We start from the raw sequence: 23022 nt of genomic DNA on the forward strand, positions 1-23022 counted from the left end.
CGTAACAGTTATGCAGAGATCAAAATCAAGAAATTGCCCTTGTTTCAATCATCAGAGTTCTTTAGGTTTTACCAGTTTCACATGCCCTTATTTGTGTGTGCGTGTTTTATGCAATTTTATTAAATGTGTAGATTTGTGTAAGCACCATCACGATTGAGATACAGAACTATTCTCTCACCACATGAAGCTCATTTTTTTAGCTTACCTTATTTTGTGATGGAATTCCCATCTTAAGTCTTCTGGGCCAAAAAATCTTGTGTTTGCTCAGATCTGGAGATAAAACACATCTTTCAGGGTTCTTAAATTTAGACAGCTTCGGTTGACATGGTACATGAGGTTCATATGATAATCGTGAGAGATAAACCTGCACTTTCATGGGAAAAGCCACAGATAGCAGTAGCAGAAGATAACTGGCAACAGATCTTTTCTGGATGGTGGAGGAGAGGCTTTGGAATAACAGTCTCATTGTGATGTTTTCTGTTTTTGGTACAAGTTTGCCATGAGCAGACTAATGATAATAGCTAACATTTGTTACTGTGTGCGTTGGTCTTCACAGCAGCCCCTACTGTTATCTCTGCTTTAACGATAAGGACATGGAAACTTAAGAAGGTTGAGTAACTCGTCTGAAGATGCACAGTGAATAAATGATGAAGTTAGGATTTAAATGTGGGTAGGCTGACCCTAGAACCTGTATTCTTCTCCACAGTGCTGCTGTTTAGCAGACACAGAAACTTTCATGAGTAAGTAGTAGCAAGTTCTGAGTTTTTGAATTTTGAGCTTGGGAAAGATGTGCCTAGAAGGAATGAGTAAACAATGAGAAATTATACGAGGCGCACATTTTGAGTGGGATATTTGGTGTCTAGGTTGTTCTCACTCTGCTAATCTATGACCTCAGGCAGGGGCGTCCCCTCTTTAGACCTTAGTTGCCTTGATCTCAGATGTATCCACGTGGATCTGATTTTCTGTAGAAATTTCTCAAAGGTTGTGAAGGCAATGTGTTACTCTTCTGATTCTTTTGGTTATTTGACTCTTTTGTTGGATAGGTTCCCAATGCCAAGAAATTCTGGGTCTTGTGGCTAATATGGCCAAATACCAAAATTTGAGGATGGCTTTTCTCAGCTCTGGGATTTTTTTCCCTAAACTGCCTCATATCTATTGTTAAGTCCTCATGTCTGTTGTAAAAATTCAAAGGTGCTTTGTATTTTTTCTGTTTTTTTTTTTTTTTTTTTGTCCTTGAGAGGACCATTTCATAGCAATTTGAAATATTTTCTGTGAATCTGAGGAGCACTTAGGACCAGAATATGCTTTTGTAAAATACTGTAGTTGAGAGTTAGGAGCGATTGGAGAGTTGAGGAGGGAGTAGTTATTTTTCAACAGAATGGAACTAAGAATTTCAACTAAGAATGGAACTAAGGAACTAGGAGATCTTAAAGTCTCTTTGAGTATTAAGCATCTCCTTTCTGTCTCCACACTTGAGGCAACAGTCTCATTGGGGCAAATGGAAGAGAAATGCTTCCTGTAAGAGCTAGTGAGCATAATCTGCATTGAAGTTTTGAGAGTCTTTGAAATTAAGAGACCGGATCTGCGGTCAAAAAACGATTGCCAACCATATTTCTTATTACATTATACATTATATACGATATATAATTATATAATACATTATGTATTATATATGGTATATGTATAATGTGTAATGCTGTATGTGTATAATGTCTTATATACATTATATATAATATATAATGTAATAAGTAGTAATAATTTTTTATAATTAGGTGTATTCTGAGAATCTTGATCCTTTGTTTTTCACATTTGACATTTCGTGCTCAGATTTTGAGACTACTTTGTTGACGTTATTCAGGCAAAGTCTCAGTTAAAATGGAGTAAAAGTTTTTGTACTTTAATACCAAAGGGGTAAGTTGACTTTCTCACTGTTAAAAGCAAGGGCAGTCAGATCTTGAAACTAGGGACAGACTGCTAGTATCAGCTAATACTTTCACACCCCTGCCCAAATGTCCCTCTTTAATGCAAATTGGAGATAGTAGGTTCTCAACAAGAGAATGGAGTTCCCCCTTGGGAACTGTCCTTGTCCTGGGCCAGGAGAGGGGAATAGCAGGGGAAGATGGCAGACTAACGAGTAAGATTAGTTCTGGACACAGGGCAGAAGGAAAGAACACTGCAGGCTTGTAGCTTCTCTTTGTTTCCTTGTTCTTTAGGGCCCGCAGTCAGTCTCCTTGTTTTTTTTTTCTGGCCTCAGGATATTAAGGGCAAAGTCCTGGAGGTTGAAAAACAGTTCAGCACCCTCATTGACTTTGTTGCCTTGATAGGTTTATTCTGATGTTGCAGCAGTCCCCTTCGTCACTAGAGCTTCTGAGACAGTTTCTAGGTTTAGACTGAAAAAACATAGCTACTCAAAGATAATCAAAAGTGAGAAAAGTCAGAATAGTGTTTACTTCTGCGGGCTGGGAGACAGAGGTAGCCTGTGAGGGAACTGTAAACATTCTGTGTCTTGATCCGGGTGGTGGTTATGTGAGTGTATTCATAAGTGGAGGTTAGTTTAGCTGTACACTACGTTTGGTAGACATTGTATGGTTTCATATTTGTATGTTACATTTCAATTAAAAAATGAAAAAACCCACCAGACATCCATAGGGAAGAGCAGATCCATGCATCTTTCATTCTAGCCTAGCATTCCACTTCTCTGGTTCTCTTGGTAGGCAAATTACAATGAAATAAGGCTCCTTTGGCCGGGATTATGTGAACTCTGGGTAGAGGGAGAACAAGCCAGAGGGTTGGTTAAGGAACAGGAGCCCTTCTGTGCTCCCTTCACTCCTTACTGGCTCTCTGCTGTACTTTTGAGGAAAGTGAAAGCCCTTCTGCTTCCTATTTCTTACTGAAATATCTTGTACTTCAAGCAAAAGAGTTTAGTTCTTAATCCTTTCCTGAGCTTCCTTATTTGATCTCCTGTTCCCAACTCTCGGTAAATTTCTGCCCCAGGCTCCTTGAGAATGGGTTGGATATTGAGTTTGTTGAAAATTTAGTAGTATATTCTTTTGACCAGGGGTTTCTGAGGGAGTCAACAGAGCTTTGTCTGCTTTGGTGTGGCTAAGAGGGTCAGTTGAATGTGGACATCTCTTTCCCTTTCCCTGATCCCACACTGAATGAACCCATGTGATTTCCCCACCTCTCTGCTCCTTGCAGACCCCTTGTCTGTGTCCCCCGCCCGCTGGGCTGAGGAATATTTGGAGCAATCAGAGGAGAAGCTGTGGCTGGGAGAACCTGAGGGAACAGCCACCGATCGCTGGTGAGTTCAGCTGCCTCTTTCCAAATCCTGTGAAAGGAGTATGGAGAGTTTTCCCGCCTCCTCTAACCTCCTCCATCCACGTTCTCAAACCAACTTACTTTATTATTTAAGATTTCCCGTTGGATTATTACTCCTGTGAATTTATGGTTCAAATGTACTCAAGGACTGGGTGGTTGTGTGCCTGTACTCGGGAAACTGAGGTGGGAGGATTGCTTGGGCCCAGGAGGTCAAGTCTAGCCCGAGCAACATAGTAAGACCTTGTCTTTAAAACAAAAAAACCAAAAGCACATGCATGTGCACACACAGAGCCACACACACACACACATATGTATACATGCATACATATATACATGTATATGTACATGTGTATATATACGCATACATGTATACACATACATGTATACATATATACACATGTAGATACATACACATGTATATATGCATGCACATACACATATACATGCATACACATACATGTATATACATACATGCACATATGTATACACACATGTATATATACATATATACATATCAGCTGTATTTGGGAGGAAGGGAGTTTTCAGGCTGTTTTAAAATATATGTATATATGTAAATATATATATTTTTCAAGAATCCTAACTATCCTATATGAAGTTCATAACTACATCTTAAAGCTCATAATTTTACCTTGTTCCCTTCTTAATTTTGAGCCTGCTACTATCCCATCTGTATGCAAAGATATGTTTGGGAAAGGGAGAGGTAAAAGGATGTAGCTAGTACTTTCACACTCCTGCCCAAATGTCCTTCTATAATGCAAATTGGAGTTTGTAGGTTCTCAACAGAAGAATGGAGTTCCCCCATAGGAACTGTCATTGTCATGGGCTAGGAGTGGGGAGTAGCATGGGGAAGGTGATGGCAGACTAATGTGTAAAATTAGTTCTTACCCGTTCCAGGTATGATGAATATCATCCTGAGGAGGATCTGCAGCACACGGCCAGTGACTTTGTGGCCAAAGTGGATGACCCCAAATTGGCTAATTCTGAGGTGAGCCACATCCCTCTGCTGCTTTGCCCAGCAGAGCTGGTTTTGGAAGGCAAGACTCTTGCTTCTCTTACCCCAGTTTAAAGAGAAGGAGAAGAGATCCTGGGTCTCTTCCTTCCTGTCTGTAGAACAGAGACTTAAGATCCTGCCTCTTCCTTCTAGTGTTCATTCCCTCATCTCCTTGCCTACTAACTCTTTTTTCTGATGCCTTTTCATGTCTTTAGAGCCAGAAATCCCTTTCTTTTTGCTCTCTACTTCTTTTAGGGTCTTTAGCATATCTTGTCTGCAGCTAGAGATGGTCAGGGGAGGGGTGAGTACAGGCTCCTCTTGGGCATGATTGAGAGTGCACACCTGGAAGTCCTTTCCCAAGTGGCCTGTGTGTGTCTCTGTGCCCCAGTTCCTGAAATTCGTGCGGCAGATTGGCGAAGGGCAGGTGTCCCTGGAGTCCGGTGCAGGGTCGGGCCGAGCTCAGGCAGAACAGTGGGCAGCAGAGTTTATACAGCAGCAGGTAGGACATTGTCACTTTCCAGTCCCACTTCAGAGCCAGCTGATGGCCCAGGCCATGGGTTCAGTGGTCAGTGGTCCCCGATGGGGAAGGATGAGGCCAGCTTGTCTTGATAGCACCCAGGTCCCAAGTGGGTGGGAAAGAGATTCTGAGAATGGTTTTCTCAGAAGTACCCAGGTTGGTGGTGTTTAGTGGGTATTTAGTGTGCGTCTGAAGGGTGGAAAGTTGGTGGTAGTGGTACTGACCATCCTTTTTTGTCACAGGGCACATCAGATGCCTGGGTTGACCAGTTCACAAGACCAGTAAACACATCTGCCCTTGATATGGAGTTTGAACGAGCCAAGTCAGCTATAGAGGTGAGAACAGATAGTGCAGGAGGAGACAACCCAGAAGAAAACACTCCTTGGAGTGAGTGGGTGTCTTGGAGTGAGTGGGTGTCTTGGAGTGAGTGGGTGTCTTGGAGTGAGTGGGTGCCTTGGAGTGAGTGGGTGCCTTGGAGTGAGTGGGTGTCTTGGAGTGAGTGGGTGGCTCTTGCCGAGTGATGTGGGTGTCTTGGAGTGAGCCTGAGGTGTCTTGGAGTGACGTGAGTGTCTTGGAGTTTGAGACCAGCCTCAACAACATGGAGAAACCCCATGTCTCTACTAAAAATACAAAATTTGCGTAGTGTGGTGGCGCATACCTGTAATCCCAGCTACTTGGGAGGCTGAGGCAGGAGAATCGCTTGAACCTGGGAGTTGGAGGTTGCAACGAGATGAGATCGTGCCGTTGCACTCTAGCCTGGGCAACAAGAGCAAAACTCTGTCTCAAACAAAAAAGTAAACAAAACAAAACAAAACTAAACTACAGATTTCTGACCATCACCCCAGACTACTAAATAAGTATCTGGGGATAGGATCCGGCCATCTGCATTTTTAAAAAGTTATTCACATGATTCTTAACCATGTTGAAATTCAAGAACTGCTGCCTTAGAGAATCAGTCCCAGCAGAGCTGAGAGTGGGGTGGGGTGGTCATGATGGATCTCCTTTTTCTATCCGCCTTCCCTTCCTTACAGTCTGATGTCGATTTCTGGGACAAGTTGCAGGCAGAGTTGGAGGAGATGGCAAAACGGGATGCTGAGGCTCACCCCTGGCTTTCTGACTATGATGACCTCACGTCAGCTACCTATGATAAGGTAAGGTAAAAACTCTTAGTTTTTCAGTTCCAGAACTTCCTTCTTTTTAATATGTTTCCTTTAATCCTGAATTTGAAGGGTGCTTTTAAGTATTTTCTTGAGTCCCTTTCCATGAAAAGAAGTCTGAATCATTCCCTTGCCCTTCCTCTTCAGTGATTGAGTATATACTTTATTCTTGGGATATAGATGTTATGGAGACTACCTTTGTCAATAACGACAATCCAGTACACAACACCTGTGAAGGAGGTTTGCACTTTCTTGCCACATTAAGAGCACAGAGGAAGTAGCTGTGCTTGGAGGTCAGATTGGGAGCTTTTTGAGAAGACTGCTGACTCCTTTGGTGGGGAGTGTTAGTGGGCAGACTATCCCTTTGCCTCCACATCTTACTATCTGTTTACTTTTTAAACTCACACGTTCATTTTAAGTTCTTATCTTTTATAGGTACTAGCCACTTGCCCTAATTTAGGGTTTTCAAATAATTTATATTAAATAACTTAAATATTAGGGAAATTTCCTACTAGTATGAAAGATGATTGCATTTTGCATATGGTGCTGTTGACTTAGAAGCATATGTTACTTCTGGGGTCTTACTAAAAAACAAATCTACCTGTGGGTTGTAGGATATTTGGGGATGTGTTTAATAACTGAACTCCTGAGTTAAAGCATGAAGAGGGGAAAGAATCACTCGGTTTTAAAAAAAGGCAAAACAGGAACTGGGGAGGTGAGTAGTGATGTCTCTTTTCTCAGTTCAGATATGGCTGGGAAAGTATTCTGGGGCTGGAACCAGGGCCTGAGATGCAAACCAGGGTGCTGGAGATGGATCTTGATGTAATAAGGGAGCTATGCAAAGATGGGAAGATGCAGTTCAGAAAAAGGCTAGGGTTTGAGAGCCAGTGAAGAACAGTATTAGGAAAAATATGATTGTGTTTATTATTCCAGTCTGATCTGGATTTTTCTAACTATCCTGTGTGATATAAGGGAAAAGATAGCTGGGACCTTACCATATATTTCACCAATCTATGAGTTAATTGTATATAATTTTGATAAGGAAGAACTGAAGGAAATGTAGATAACACTTTTGTTATTATTTTGTATTAACAATTTGATAAGTCATGTAGGCCCCATCAACTTATAAATGGAAATTTATATATTTCTGTAAAAATGTCCATGCTTTTGATACATATAGATGTAATACTAGTTTCGTATGAGCAGCATTTTCTTTTATCATTTATTACTCTCATATTTATGACATGCTGGCCAGAATACATTTTGTAATTAAAAACTTTAAAAGTATGTTTGTGGATTCTTGAGCCCTACTTGATATCATTGATACTTTGGGATATTGCAAAATTAGGACAAAAACACTTGCGTCAATGTTCCTCAAAAAAGTGATGTAGTAAGCAATTCCGACAGTATCTGGCTTTAAGCTAATATTAAATTCCTTGTCAATAGCACTTTTAAAAAACAAAATGAATTTGACTCTTGATTGTTAGATAAATTCATGGGTCTCTTTGAATGTACTGTTTGTTTATTGATAGCCCTTAAATTTTCAGAGGCAATTGACATTGCAGCCCAGGCAGATACTAATATACTATTATGAGAAAAGAGAAGTATGTGATGGGACAAACTCTTTGTAGTGATCATTTGTGCAGTTTGATCCTATGATATTTTGGAGCAGACCAGACTATGTATCAGATAAAATTAATGACGTGGGTTTGGCTTTTCAGGATGTAACAGTGAAGCCAAGCTTATCCTGTGTTCTGTGGGTTTTTGATGTATCCTCCAGAGTACTCTTTTTCCATCATCTCTGCAAATATTCTAATTTTGGAAAATTCCTCTTTGATCAGCAATTGATGAGACTTCAACGAGGATAGATAATATGGATGAGAGGAAACTTAGAGAATCCTGTGGTTGCAAGATGGTGTCTTTGGGTTGTTGTGTTATCTAATGAAGACACCTGAAGAGCATTCACATCACTCCTGGCTGTCATATACAGGCCATTATATCTTAAGGAGGTAGCCAGAGCAATGAGGATAATAGCTATTTACACATAGGAGCTTAATCTTTTTGGTAAGGCATTGGTGAAGATTCTCATTTGGTGTCCTCTGTAGCTCTGAGAGGCAGGAATTACTTTTATTAGGAAATTGCATTATAGATGACAGTAATCTCTGTTTTCTGTAGAGTGGCTTAAAACACACATAGTAATGATGAACAATAGTTGAGATTGAATGCGGAAGGATTTGTTTTATTGAACTGTAACAGTCTAGGGCAAGGGCCAGCAAACTGGCTTCTGGAATAAATCTTTATGTTTTTAATGATTCACTAGCTGAGGATGGTTTTAACATTTTTAAATGGTTGGAGAAAATCAAAAGAAGAGTAATACTTTGTGACAAGTGAAAATTATATAAAATTCAAATTTTAGTGTTCATAAATAAAATGTTATTGGAAGATAGCCGTGCTCATTTGTTTACTTAACGTCTGGCTGCTTTCACACAACAACAGTAGAGTTGAGTAGTTGCAGCAGATCCACAAAGCCTGAAATATTTATTATCTGGCCCTTCGCAGAAAAAGTTTGCTGATCACTGGACTAGGGTCATTTTCTGCCTTCTGAGTTTTTATATTTTACAGGGATGTCCAAAAACACACTTGTTTTCAATATAAATTACTTTCTATACATTTATCTCAAATCCACTGTAGCATATCTCTCTTCTTAAACCCCCGTTGTAGTTATTTAATTTTCATTTGTGACAAATAATTTGCATCTGATCGTGACGTAGAACTTTGCTGGTAAGATTTAAGTGTTTTTCATTCTTTATCATTTTCACAATAACAATGAAAAAGGGCCTCATGTCTTTATTTTGTACAGTTTTATCTGAATGTATTCTTAACTGCATTTAGAAAGACCTCCACCTGGCATTTTGCATCTTGTTTTCATTCTGGTATATGATTCTGTGATGGTAACTATTTACTCTCCAAAAAGGGACTTTTTATTTGCATGTCCCAAATTTTGCAGCTTACGAGTGACCTCCCCTTTACCTTATTTCTTCTCTGCCTAGTGTAAAATGCCAGCTGACAAAGCTTTGCAGACAGTATCGGAACTTCTCTAAAGCGAGAAATCCTCAGCTGGGGGAGAACGGTGTCTTTCTGAAGTATTCTCTGCATCTGGATTGTGGGATCCAGCTTTTGCTTACTGTCAGACACAGATTAATATTCATAATTATTAAGAATGAAATTGGGGAGTAAATTAACAATTTCAAAATGCTTGAACATGTTTCATCTAGTGGACATGTGGAACGACTGTGAGCTAAGGAGGAGTTATATTTGAATGGCAGGGCCCCGAACAACATTTCCTTTATGCACTAATTATTGAAGGATAACAAGAAACGCACTTTGAATAGCTAGAGACACTTTATCTCATTACTATAAGCAGATCCTGTTGAGATGTTCTGCCTGATGGTGAGAAGTCAAGGTGTGGGAATGCAAGCCTGTGATGACTTCCTAAAATAAACTTACTTCCAGTGTGGATGAGTTTGTAGACTTGACTAGCTTCCCAGGTGTCATGAACAGGAGATGGCAGCATGAGCCTGATACCAAATGATTTTACCTTGTCATACATGATCTTTATAATATGGAGAATTTGCCAGCAATTAATTCAGGAACCTGTTTGGAGGCCCTCAGCTTCTCCGCCTGTTGGTTGTCATCCTCGCAACCCTGCTGTTCTCACTGTGCCAACTCTCAGTTCGTCTCTCACGTGCTTTTCTTGTAGGGGTACCAGTTTGAGGAGGAGAACCCCTTGCGTGATCACCCTCAGCCTTTTGAAGAAGGGCTGCGGCGCCTTCAGGAGGGGGACCTGCCAAATGCTGTGCTGCTTTTTGAGGCAGCTGTGCAGCAGGATCCTAAGCACATGGAAGTGAGTGACTCCATATTCTGATTTCTGACTAGAGACTGCTTCCTCCATCTTGAGAAAGGCCCCAAGGAGGGTAGTGCAGATGGGTTAGGGCCTGGGTGGTGGCCTAGGATAGGGGCTTGAGAGCGAGATGGTGAGTGGGAGAAGCCAGGGGGAAGGGCGAATGGAGAGGTGAATATGGGGTGATGGAATCTGTCAACTTCCCTCTAGGCTTGGCAGTATCTGGGTACCACCCAGGCAGAGAATGAACAAGAACTATTAGCCATCAGTGCGTTGCGGAGGTGAGTACACCGAAAGGTATGGGTGAGGTGCTTCCAAGTCTCTGCATGTAACCGTTTGAATGACAGAAGCGCAGACCTGGATCCTTGTCTGCTTTCTGGGTGCTATCGAGAGTGTTTTCTCATGCTGAAACTGAGGGTTGGAGTGAATTCCATTCCTTCATCGGCTTTTGACTTTATTTGAGGGGCTCTGGTTGGTTCCTTGGCTGCTAAAACTTCCCCCTTAGATCTGTAACTTTTTTATTAACTCATGTCAGAGGAGTCACAGGTGAGGGAGGCCATTGTGACTCTGCAGTTCAAAGCTTGGCTTGGATCCCAGGGTGCTCACGTGTGCCAGTGTCATTGCGGATATCAAGTCTGCCCATCCCTGATCAAACAGGTGTCTGGAGCTAAAGCCAGATAACCAGACAGCACTGATGGCTCTGGCCGTGAGCTTCACCAACGAGTCCCTGCAGCGACAAGCCTGTGAAACCCTACGAGACTGGCTGCGGTACACACCAGCCTATGCCCATCTGGTGACACCTGCAGAAGAAGGGGCTGGTGGGGCAGGACTGGGCCCCAGCAAGCGTATCCTGGGGTCTCTGTTGTCTGAGTGAGTATGAGGGGTTCCTAGGATGAGGAATTACAGTAACCTAAGTCCCAGTAGGAGGGTAGAGGGTGACCTTGATTTTGGAAGTTTGGATAGATTGAGACTAAAGGGTCCTGAGAGTGGGATGGGAAACCTAGGATCACCTTGAAGGAGGTCTGAATTCTACAGTTCAGTGCTAGGATGAAATAGAAAAACAGGTTTCTATATTGGACTTTGAGAGTAGAAGGGATGACTGATAGATTGATGAATGTTGCGGATATGATTGATCAATGAAGGAATTAATTTGGGGGGATGGGAATAGAGACATTCATCTACCTACTTTTTTTGTGCTTCTTTTCCTTTTCATCCAGCTCCCTGTTTCTTGAAGTGAAAGAGCTCTTCCTGGCAGCTGTGCGGCTGGACCCTACCTCCATTGACCCTGATGTGCAGTGTGGCTTGGGAGTCCTTTTCAACCTGAGTGGGGAGTATGACAAGGCCGTGGACTGCTTCACAGCTGCCCTCAGCGTTCGTCCCAATGTGAGCCCGGGGAGGAATGGAAATGGGACATGATTCTGTACCTTATTGAAGAGCCATTTGTTGGGAAGCTGAGTGTGATGGCGCATGCCTGTAGTCCCAGCTACTTGGGAGCTGAAGTGGGAGAATCAAGGCCCTGCCCACCCCCACAAAAAAAGAATAATTTGTTCAGACTTTTGGAGTCTTGGGGTATTTCATTCCAGTGTTCCATGTACTGACTGCCTTCGGAGGGTTGGGAAAAGAAGGGTGGGAGTGTAGAGTCATCTGGACATAAGAGAGTCTGCATAGGGTGAGAGGGGCTACATTGTAGCCACACAGTGAACTGTTCAGAATGGAATGGGATGAAACATGTTAGCTAAACAGAATAGTGAAACAGGTGGAGTGAAGGGCAGAATTTGATCTGAGTCAAGCTGTTCCCATCCCTTCTGCCTCTCTATTCCCAGGACTATTTGCTGTGGAATAAGCTAGGGGCCACCCTGGCCAATGGAAACCAGAGTGAAGAAGCAGTCGCTGCTTACCGCCGGGCCCTCGAGCTCCAGCCTGGCTATATCCGGTCCCGCTATAACCTGGGCATCAGCTGCATCAACCTTGGGGCTCACCGGTGAGAGTATCTATTGAGAAATGAATGAATGAGCTTTTTCTCCCGGCCTTTGGCCCTAGCTCCTTATTCTCAGATCCTGTTTGACTAACCAGCCCTAGCTGCTAGGTGACCTGCTTCCTTCCATTGTTGTTCAGCTTAATAGCTCTCATTCCTCTTCTTCCTTACAGGGAGGCTGTGGAGCACTTTCTGGAGGCCCTGAACATGCAGAGGAAAAGCCGGGGCCCCCGGGGTGAAGGAGGCGCCATGTCGGAGAACATCTGGAGCACCCTGCGTTTGGCATTGTCTATGTTAGGCCAGAGCGATGCCTATGGGGCAGCTGACGCACGGGATCTGTCCACCCTCCTAACTATGTTTGGCCTGCCCCAGTGACAGTGGGACGGGCTGCCCTGTGAGTGTCCACCTGGAGGGATCCCTGCTTTGGATGTGATTCCCTCTCCCCAAATGGGCCTACCAAGGGGGTGGGCTGATGACCATAAGCGGTACGGCCTTTCAGGAGCTGCCTCAACGTAGGGGTGGGTAGTCTGTGTTCTAGTTCCTACATAATTGTAGGGAAATGAGCTGGGTTATCTCTGAGTCCCTTGGTAATTCAAGGGCTGTACATCCAGCTACAGATCTCTCTGCTCATCATGCCATTTCTTGGTGCTGCTTTTTGGGTAGGACCCAACGATTTAGGGTAACTGTTATCATCAGCTGCCATTTCTAATAGGGTCTACCACATTTGTAATGTCTGTCCTTTCCCCCACTTTCACTGGGAATTGATAGTAGTCCAGCTTCCTTGGGCGGTGGAAGTAGGAGGTTCATCTGCTGTGCGCCTCTAATGTCTGTCTGGATGGGATGTGTTAGGAGTTGGCCTGTTTGGTTGAATTGTTGATTTGGTTGAGCAGAGCTGAGTTTTGGTGGGAGTGCTCATAGTTCTGTCATTCTGGGACCTCTCCTGGCTGAGCTCTGATTCCCTGTGAGCACGATGCTGATGCAATAGTCCTGTGTCATCACTGCCGCGGTCCTCAGGAGCTGCCAGGGCCAGTTGCTACAGAGTGTCTGGGTGTGTGGTGTAGGAGGAAGGTTCCTTGTGAAATGAGGCTGGGTGGGAGCGGGGAGGGACTAGATCAGAAGAGATCAAGAGCTCTGTTCTGGAACGTTGGTGGGAGGACAGAGCAAGTGGGAAGGGGGTGTGGTGAGTGCGGCAGTCCCTCCTCCTCTTAGAAGTACCTGTGAATGGGAATTGAGCTAACTCTTCTAGAAAGTTGGTTCAGAAATTGCGATCTTGCCAGATTTCTAGCAAAAAGGTTCAGTGTTACCATAAGCCTTTGCTGTACTTCTTGAAATGTTTCTAGGGGAGAGCATTGGAAAATCCCCTTCCCCCATCTTATCTCCGGAAGGTGAAGATTGAAGGAAGATGTGGGAGCAGCTTGGATTCTTCTCAATTGTCCCCTGCATGGGGAGATACACTAACCCCCGGAAATGACTGCTAAGCCTCTTGCCTTGTCTTCAGTAGCTAATGATCAGAGAGATTTTTTTTTTAAAACTACCATGGTCCCAAGATTCCATCCTGAAATTTATTTTTCTTTGTATGAATATGTGTAAATGATTTAAAAATAAAACTGTAAAATATTTGTACGAAGAATAAATGGAACTGATGTGGGTATGAGTTCTGCTGGCCATGAAGTGGGGTGGCAGGAGGTGAGCTGGCGTTTGGAGGACTGGGATTCAATGGTTTTTGTCTTTGAAATTCTCATTGGTATATTGGTTACCCGCTCATCCCTCTAAAAGTGATAGAGCACAGGGGACACGTTCCTGTTCTGTGGGCTAGCAGGAGAAAGAGATGTCGATAATCATGAATTTTTACTCCTGTTACTAGTACAAAGGAAAGTGTGCAGTGCCATATAATTGTTAGGTCGTTCTGTATTATGAATTACATGGAAGGATTTTGATAGTTTTTCAACCCTTCGGGTTTCTAAAGGTTTTCATCTGGCTCTTCCTGCCTTTATCGGGAACTGTATCAAGTGCCATATCAGGATGGGTATTTATCCTGAGGAAAAATTTTAAAATATATACAAATATTTATACTTAGAGATAGATGTCTATGGCCACATTAGACATGGAAAAAAGTTTTTTTTTTTTTTGAGATGGAGTTTCACTCTTTTTGCCCGAGCTGGAGTGCAGTGGCGTGATCTCGGCTCACTGCAGCCTCTGCCTCCCAGGTTCAAGCAATTCTCCTGCCTCAGCCTCCTAAGTAGATGGGATTACGGGCATGCACCACCACGCCCAGCTAATTTTGTATTTTTAGTAGAGATGGGGTTTCATCATGTTGGTCAGGCTGGTCTCGAACGCCTGTCCTCAGGCAATCCACCCACCTTGGCCTCCCAAAGTGCTGTGATTACAGACGTGAGCCACTGTGCCTGGCCAAAAAAAGTCTAACTTTTAAATTTATTTCAAAAGTTTTTCAAATAGAGACTAGATCTCACTGTGTTGAACAGGCTGGTCTTGAACTCCTGGCCTCAAGGAATCCTCCTGCCTCAGCCTCCCAAAGTTCTGGGATCACAGGGATGAGCACCATACCTGACCAAAGTCTAATTTTTTTTTTCCAGTTGGCTCAAAAGCTGCCAAAAAAAAAAAAAACCCCAAAAACCCAAAAACAAAAGAAAACAGGTCTAAAACACAACTGGGTAAGTAAATTGTCCAGACAGTGAAATATAGCTATTGCTATTTAATCATTTATGGAATAATTTCCAGTGACAAATAGATGCTAACAATATAGTGAGAAAAATGGTTAGTCAATTATTTACAGATCGTCTCAAGAAAAAATGCATTGAAAAGACAATAGGGAACTATCTCAATGTGCTAAAAGTGGGGAGATCACACTTCTCTGTAATTCTCAAATTTTCTTGGTGCATGTGGTACTTTTCTAGAGGAGAAAATTAAACACCTGGGGGAGGGGAGCAGGCAGCTGTGATGACACCTGTAGCCACCTGGGTGATCATGAGGCAGCTGGTGTCTTGGGCTCTGCAGGGTGGTGGTGCAAAGACCCAGGCGGGAAGTGGGCTGGGCAGGTGGAGGAGCAGTTTCCACCCTACACAGGTGCAGGACATGACAAAGTCTGGCTGTGTAAATGACTTAAGAATTAAGCTAACACTTGGTTTAAGCCAAGTCTCCAGGTTTGTCTCCTTCACCTGATTTTGGTAGCATTAATGTGTCCAAGAGGATGCTTTTCTTGCATGGCTTGTGCCAGGTACATCTTTTGAATCCAGTAAAATTTAGCCAACATTTGCTGACCCCCTACCATATGCCAAGCACCAGTTCCAGGCACCAGGGCTATGATTCACAAAGCAGATGAGATCCCTGCTCTTGGGGCTAACATACTTGTTAGAGAAGAGACAGTACACAAGTAAGACAATTTCAGTTATAAGTGCTCTGAAGAAACAAAAATGTCACTATGTACTAGAGAGTGAAGGGGAGGGTTAGTGGTGACAACATTAGGATGGTGAGGAAAGGCCTTTCACATGAGGTTATCTGCGTGATTGGTAGGAGCCAGCCCTGGAGAGTTTCGATGGAAAAGGAGTCCAGGTCCTGGGAGCAAAGGCTCTGATCTGTACATTCCAACAGAAAGCACAGAAGCTGCAGCAGACCTGAACACTCCCCGGCCCCACCCTCCCGCTCACAGCCAAGCCGCTTCAGCAAGTGGGCCGTGCACACTGCCTCCACTCAAGGCCATTTCATTCACGTCTTCTCCCATGGTACTGTTCCCTGCACTCACCAATGCAACTGCTTTGCCAAGGTCACCTGACTTCACAGATTGCCAAAGCAGATGGACACATTGATTTCTGATCTTGACCGTACTGTGAGCTCTGCCACACCTGGTTAGGCAGGTCGTGCACTGCGTATTACTATGCCGTTAATATCCATCTGCCAGTCTGCAGTGTTGTACAGTTCACAATCTATATGGCTGTACTCTGGTTCCGCATTGATGAACACCCTTCTTTAAGTCTTCTCCCCTGCTTCCGTTATTTCTTCTCTCATGGTTCTTCTTCTTCTCAGTCTCCCTTATGTGTCTCTATCTGCTGCTTAATGTTGATCTTCCTCAGGGCTGTTCTTGCCTTTCCTTGCTTTGCAGGATCCTGTGGTGCCCTCGTCCACACCTGTGGCGTAACTACCATGTAAATGTTGATGACAGTCTCACCTAGATCTCACCCCAGGCCTTAGAAACGTGGCACAGCTACCACGTTCTGTCTTCTCCACTTGGATGTTCCCTAGGTACCTTAAATTCAACAAATTCAAAATAGGAATTTCCTTCCAAAAATCTGCGCCTTGTTTTGTAGACTTGCAGGCACATGAGGAGAAAGTAGTGAGTGGATCTGGACTCCTTGTTCTCCCGTAATACTCCCTTAGTCCCCAGTCCTGCAGGGTCTACCTCCTCGCTATAGGTAACAGAGGTCCTCCCATCTCTGCGCCTTTGTTAGTACTTTTGTTCAGGGGTTCATCCTCTTTCTTGGTTTGCTGTGATAGCTTCTTTTTTTTTTTTTCTCATTTCATTTGCCATCAATTCCTCATCACTGAAAATAATGTTCTTAGACATGGTGTGTTATTTCTTACCTCTGACTTCTCACTATCGTGCATGACAGGTAAAAGTTTAATCAGTGCTGCTGAGTGAACTGAATGCATTCTAGAACTGTGGGTGGAAGAATCAGGAAATGCCAAGGGAGCTGATCCACGTGTAGAGATGTTTTGATTCTCTCCTAGTTGGAGAAGATCAATTGAAATTCTTGATCACTGTGCCTCCCCAAGGGGAAGTGCCCTGAGACAAAGGTACAGGTGGATACTTTTCTGGAGGGCTCCGCCTAGAGAGGGCACAGTTAAGGGGGTGCTCCCCTTCAGAACAAAGCCAAGGAATGAGCCAGGGACCCCATTCAACTGCTCTTGGTATGGAAGGGAGAACACTGCTCCTGGAGAGGGACTTCTGCAGGGGTGGGGGTGTGCGTCCTGCCCAGAGGCTCCTCAGTGCCCAGGGCCTGGGGTTCAGCAGTTATGTGGAGTGGGAAGGAGCTCTTTGCAAGGAAGCTGTGGCTTTGGAGACTAAGGCTATGCAGCTTGTAACAGAGCTTCTGAGTCCTTACTAAGAAGACTCATACTAGTGTCAGGAGAGAGCAGCATAATGAGACAGTGATGGTGGGAGGGGCCACCTTGGGTATGACTGATTAGTGATTGCCTTGACCACACTGGCATTGCAGAGGCCACAGACATCTGGATGAGCTGCTCTCTGGTGTCTGAGGTGCCACACCTTTGTTGGTCCTGCTTTCATTTGCACAGACTGGGAAGAAGGAGAGTATTGGAGCAGAACTCAACTGTGGCCCATGGCCAATTAAGAGAATCAGAAGAGAACTTCAGCACACACCACCACCACCACCACCACCACCACCACACACACACACAGGAATTCTCAAGAAAATGCCAGTAGAGCACAAATGACTTCTTAGAATGAATAAACAGGATTTTCTAATTAAAAATGCAATAAGTAAGTAGAAAAAGAGAATTATCACTCTTGAGAACCAAATTAATGAGGTTGGGAGCGGTGGCTCATGCCTGTAATCCCAGCACTTTGGGAGACCGAGGTGGGTGGATCACCTGAGATCAGGAGTTCGAGACCAGCCTGACCAACGTGGTGAAAACCCGTCTCTATTAAAAAAAAAAAAAATTAGCTGGACGTGTTAGCGCGTGTCTGTAATCCCAGCTACTCGGGAGGCTGAGGCAGGAAAATTACTTGAACCCAGGAGGCGGAGGTTGCAGTGAGCCGACATCGTGCCATTGCACTCCAGCCTGGGGGACAGGGCAAGACTCTGTCTCAAAAAAACAAAACAAGACAAAAACCCAGAAAATGCTCCTGAGCTCAAGCCTCCATTGCAAACCTATACTGAATCCCATATAGACTAATAAGAGAAAGAGGGCTCCCTCGTGTCAGTTGGGATGATAGGGTTCTGGAATTGTAGAGGCTGTGTAGAGGCAGTTAATCCTCAGAGCAAGAGGAGCATTATTACCATAGTGGATGGTAAGGTCGGAATAGGAACGAGGGGCCCTTGATCCACGTGAACGTATTTGTCATGGCTAATCAACCCTGTTCTTCCTCAGAGCAAGAGAGATGGACAGCCAATGAAGGCATGACAAAAGGCTAATGTCAGCCCCTACAATGAATCACCTTTGCCCAGGTTCCAGATCTGAATTAGTTATTAATTGAAGAGAAGGGCAAGTCTCTTTCAAAAAGAACCATGTGATACCACATACAAGTATATTCAATACATATTCTCCAAATCTCTCAAAGGACCTACCACCAAATACTAGAATTATCATGTACTAGGGAAGGGAGAACACCCAGATCTTCAAGGCATCTAATGACCCTCGGTCATAACTATGACCTAGCTTGACATAGTGCATGGAGTGAATGGAGTGAATGGAGTCCAGGCCCAGGGGTTTCTCATAGTAGGTCTAATGTGGTCGTTTCTCTCCATATTTAGCCTTTCCTAATACAATTCGTTATTATTACTAATGGCAGCACCCTTTTTCCATTTCCCAGCCTGGAAACTCTAGTTCTGAAATTTTTCTTCACTCCCATATCCCATCAGTCACTGAATTATAACTAAGCCTTTTTATTCATTGTTTAAAACTATGTAACATTTAATAATACTGAGAATACACTTCACATGTAATTTATAAAGCACAAAAATGAGGTTCTTTCAGCGTATGCTTCCCTATAACAATAATGCATTTGTTTTTGAGCTTTCTCAAAATGGTATCTTTTTGTTTTACATTCTTGGGACTTGCTTTTATTCATCTAGCATTACATTTCAAAGACTCATTCATATTTTAGTGTACAGCTGCTGTCCACTAAGATACCACAAATAATTTGTTCATTCTTCTGTTAACATTTAGGTTGTTTCCACTGTTCTCTGTAAAGAACAAATTGGGAATATTCATGTAATTGTCTCCTAGTGCACATACGCAAGCATTTTGGGGTATATACCAAGGAGTAGAATTGTTGAGTCGGGTGCATACCAATTGTTAGGTATATGCCAATGGGTAGAATTCTTGTGAATAATTTAGGGTAGGTACCCTATTTAATATAGGGTAATGTTGAACTGTTTTTAAAGTGAGTGCCACTTTCCATCCCCATCATAAATGTGTAAGAATTCTCACTGCTCTATATCTTTCCTGTGCTTAGTACTGTTGAACTCCAACTTGTTCTATAATTTGGAATTGTTAGACATTAATTTTTCCCTTCTAGTGACTTTAAAATGGTATTCCGTTGTGATTTTTCTTTGCATTTCTTTTCTTCTTCTTCTTATTTTTTGAGATGGAGTCTCGCTCTGTCGCCCAGGCTGGAATGCAGTGGCGTGATCTCAGTTCACTGCAGCCTCTACCTCCCAGGTTCAAGCGATTCTCCTGCCTCGGCCTCCCGAGTAGCTGGGATTACAGGAGCCTGCCATCATGGCCGGCTAATTTTTGTATTTTTAGTAGATACGGGGTTTCACCATGTTGGCCAGGCTGGTCTTGAACTGACCTCAGGTGATCCACACACCTTGGCCTCCCAAAGTGCTGGGGTTACAGGCATGAGCCACCGCACCTGGCCTGCATTTCTGATTAATAAAAACATAATAGAAACATTGAGCATCCTTTCATATTTATTGGCTATTCATATTTATTGGCTATTTATATGAATAGCCAATAAATATGAAAGGATGCTCAATGTTTTTATTGTGAATTACTGTGAATTGCCTAATTTGTGTCTATTGTCCATTTTTCTATTGGGTTGTTTTTATATTACTGATTTTTAGAAGATCCTTATGTATTTTGGATATAATCCATATGTATTACAAATAAGTTCTGTCAGTTTGTGGCTTGTCTTTTCATGTACTGGCTTTTTTTTTTTTTTTTTGACTAACAAAAGTTTGTTGTAGTTACATTTCTCACTTTAAAAAATATGATTATTGCTTTTTGTGTGTAGTTCAAAAGTCCTTGCCTACCTCAAAATCATAAAAATATTATTCTCTATATTGCTCTATAAATTTTAAAGCATTGACTTTCACATTTAAGACTTTAATCCATCCGAAATTGATTTTTATATATGGTATGAGGTAAGAATCCAACTTAATACTGTTTTTCATATGGATAGTTAATTACTCCAGAAACATTCACGGAATGACTTATCCTTTCTCCAGTGACCTACAGTGCCATCTCTTTCATTTCTATTTGGTTTCATTAATTTTTTTGTCTGTCCCTGTGCTGATACCACTCCGTCTTAGTGATCTAACTTTTGTCATAGCCTTTGTGTCTTCCAGAGAAAGTTTCCTTCCCCAGTTATTCACTTTTGTGTTTTTTGAAAAATATTCTTGAGTCTTTGCTCTTTCATATATATTATGTAAGGAGTTTATAAATTTCTACAAAAAAGCCTATTGGGATTTTAGTTGGGATTACATTTAATCTGTAGCTCAATTTGGAAAGAGCTGATATCTTTACAATTTTTTTTCCATGAAATTTGTATAAAAATATATATATATACACATACACGTGTGTGTGTGTGTGTGTGTGTATATATATATATATATATTTTTTTTTTTGAGACAGAGTCTTGCTCTTATTGCCCAGGCTGGAGTGCAGTGACACAATCTCTGCTCACTGCTCCCTCCACCTCCAGGGTTTAAGCAATTCTCCTGCCTCAGCCACCCGAGTAACTAGGACTACAAGCGTGCGCCACCATGCCCAGCTATTGTTTGGGTATATACCAACAGGTAGAATTCTTGTATTTTCGTATTTTCTTGTAGAATTTTGTATGTTTGGTAGAGACGGGGTTTTGCCATGTTGGTCAGGCTGGTCTTGAACTCCTGACCTCAGGTGATCTGCCTGCCTTGACCTCCCAAAGTGCTAGGATTACAGGCATGAGCCACCATGCCTGGCCTAAATATCTTTTAATATACTTAAATGTTTGCTATTTTTTAAATATAAAGTTTAGTATATGTGCTGCCAAAGCAAGCACTTAGTGCGATGTTTTATAATTATTAAATTTATCTCTAGGTACTTAATATTATAAATTATGTCTTTATTAAATTATATGTAAAAATAGTTTATTTCTGGCAATTCTTTTTGAATATGAAAATGCAATTCTTTTTGTGTAGTGATATATCCAATTGCCAAATTCTCTTACAGATTCAGTAGGTTTAATCAATCTGACAATAGATTCTTTTGGATTTTCTATAATCATACACAATCATACCATATAGAAATGATGACCTTTTTATTTATTCCTCTCCAATCGTTATAACTATTGTATCTTTAAAAAAATTATACTGCACTATCTAGACTCTCCAACACAAAATTGAATAAAAGAGTTTATTCTTTCTTGTGTACGCAATACTTCTAAGTTTTCACCAATAAGAATGACTTTTGAGTCTTCTAAAAATGGTATCATTCTATTATAGTTTCCTGGGATTTACTTTTATTCATTATATTTCAAAGACTCATTTGTATTTTAGTATATAGCTGCAGTTCGCAAATACATCACAAATAATTTGCTCATTCTTCTGTCAATTAACATTTAGGTTGTTTTCACTTTTGACGGTAATGAACAAATTGTTGCTATGAATATTCTTGTAGTTATTTCCTAGTGCACATGTGCAAGAGATTTTTGGCTGTATATCAAGGAGCACTAATGGTAAAACAATTCATTAGTTTACAGAAACTTCTATTTTCCTTATTTGGTAAGAATTATTCTCTTAAAAAATTGTGAATGTTATATTATTCATACTTTTGCATTAAAAACATGAATAGATTTTGAAATTACTTTAGAAATCTTCAGATATAGACTATTACCTATTAATATAATACTGATAATGATATCATTATGAGTATCTGTGGTGGTATTATATTAGTCAAAATTTCTAAATTCATCTTGGGATTTTAGAAATTATATTGAAGCTAGCATCAATGAGCAATACAATTACTGTTGATAACCCAAATTTATCAGAGACATGTGGCATCTTAAAATTTTACTCAGATAATGCATTTGGGTAACTTTGTAGTCTGCAAAATTTGCAGTCACAGCTAAGGTTAAGAAAACCATTTTGTAAATGGGCAAAGGACACGAACAGACACTTTTCAAAATAAGACATTTATTTGGTCAACAAATATATGAAAAAATGCTCAACATTACTAATGAAATGCAAATCAAAACCACAATGAGATACCATCTTAACACCAGTCAGAATGGCTATTGTTAAAAAGTCAGAAAAGTAACATGTTAGTGAGGTTGCAGAGAGAAGGGGACTTACACTCTGTTGGTGAGAATGTAAATTAGTTCAGACACTGTGGAAAGCAGTTTGGAGGTTTCTCAAAGAACTTAAAACTACCATTTGACCCAGTAGTCCCATTACAGGGTATATACCCAAAGGAAAATAAATCACTCTACCCAAAAGACACATGCACTCATATGTTCATTGCAGCAGTATTCATGATAACAATGACGTGGAATCAACCTGGATGCCCATCAATGGTGGACCGGATAAAGAAAATGTGATACCTATGCAATATAGAATACTATGCATCCACAAAAAAGAACAAAATCATGTCCTTTGCATTTACATGGTTGCAGCTAGAGGCCATTATCCTAAGCAAATTAACACAGGAACAGAAAACCCAATACCACAGATTCTCACTTATAAGTGGGAGTTAAACATGTAGTACACATGAACATAAAGATAAGAACAATAGACACTGCAGACTACCAGAGAGCTGGGAGCGGGATGAAGGTTTGAAAAACGATTGGGTACTATGCTCACTCCTCTGGGTGATGGCATCATTTGTACACCAAACCTCAGCAACATGCAGTTTTTCCATGTGACAAACCTGCATGTGTACTTCCAGAACCCGGAATAAAAGTCAAAAACAAAACAAAAAACCTGTTTTACAAAGACACTATTTAAATTATTTGTAATCAATTTAAATATTAATTAAATCAAATTCTTTTTTTTTTTTTTTGAGACAGAGTTTCACTCTTGTTGCCCAGGCTGGAGTGCAATGGCACGCTCTTGGCTCACTGCAACCTCCGCTTCCCGGGTTCAAGCGATTCTCCTGCCTCAGCCTCTCGAGTAGCTGGGA

The 23022-nt window shown here is 41.9% G+C and overlaps 1 protein-coding gene across 14 annotated transcripts in view; it reads left to right on the forward strand.

Moving 5' to 3' along the window:
• PEX5 (peroxisomal biogenesis factor 5) overlaps positions 1 to 23022 on the forward strand; it is a 30910-nt gene that overhangs the window by 5103 nt on the left and 2785 nt on the right. For 3 of the 14 annotated variants that reach the window (XM_021921978.2, XM_003905909.5, XM_021921977.2), the window contains exons 6-15: positions 3199 to 3301; positions 4234 to 4324; positions 5090 to 5182; positions 5879 to 5998; positions 9765 to 9908; positions 10116 to 10186; positions 10563 to 10775; positions 11123 to 11288; positions 11729 to 11886; positions 12054 to 13531. In XM_021921978.2, the coding sequence (XP_021777670.1) occupies positions 3199 to 3301; positions 4234 to 4324; positions 5090 to 5182; positions 5879 to 5998; positions 9765 to 9908; positions 10116 to 10186; positions 10563 to 10775; positions 11123 to 11288; positions 11729 to 11886; positions 12054 to 12255 (1361 nt within the window). In that variant the 3' untranslated portion in view covers positions 12256 to 13531. Of the gene's footprint in view, positions 1 to 3198; positions 3302 to 4233; positions 4325 to 4718; positions 4830 to 5089; positions 5183 to 5878; positions 5999 to 9764; positions 9909 to 10115; positions 10187 to 10562; positions 10776 to 11122; positions 11289 to 11728; positions 11887 to 12053; positions 13532 to 23022 lie in introns of those variants that run through there. The other 11 variants (XM_009180121.4, XM_003905910.5, XM_009180123.2 and 8 more) reach the window with 8 other exon arrangements.

Source organism: Papio anubis, chromosome 9, assembly GCF_008728515.1.
Source record: "Papio anubis isolate 15944 chromosome 9, Panubis1.0, whole genome shotgun sequence".
Classification (NCBI taxonomy): domain Eukaryota; kingdom Metazoa; phylum Chordata; class Mammalia; order Primates; family Cercopithecidae; genus Papio; species Papio anubis.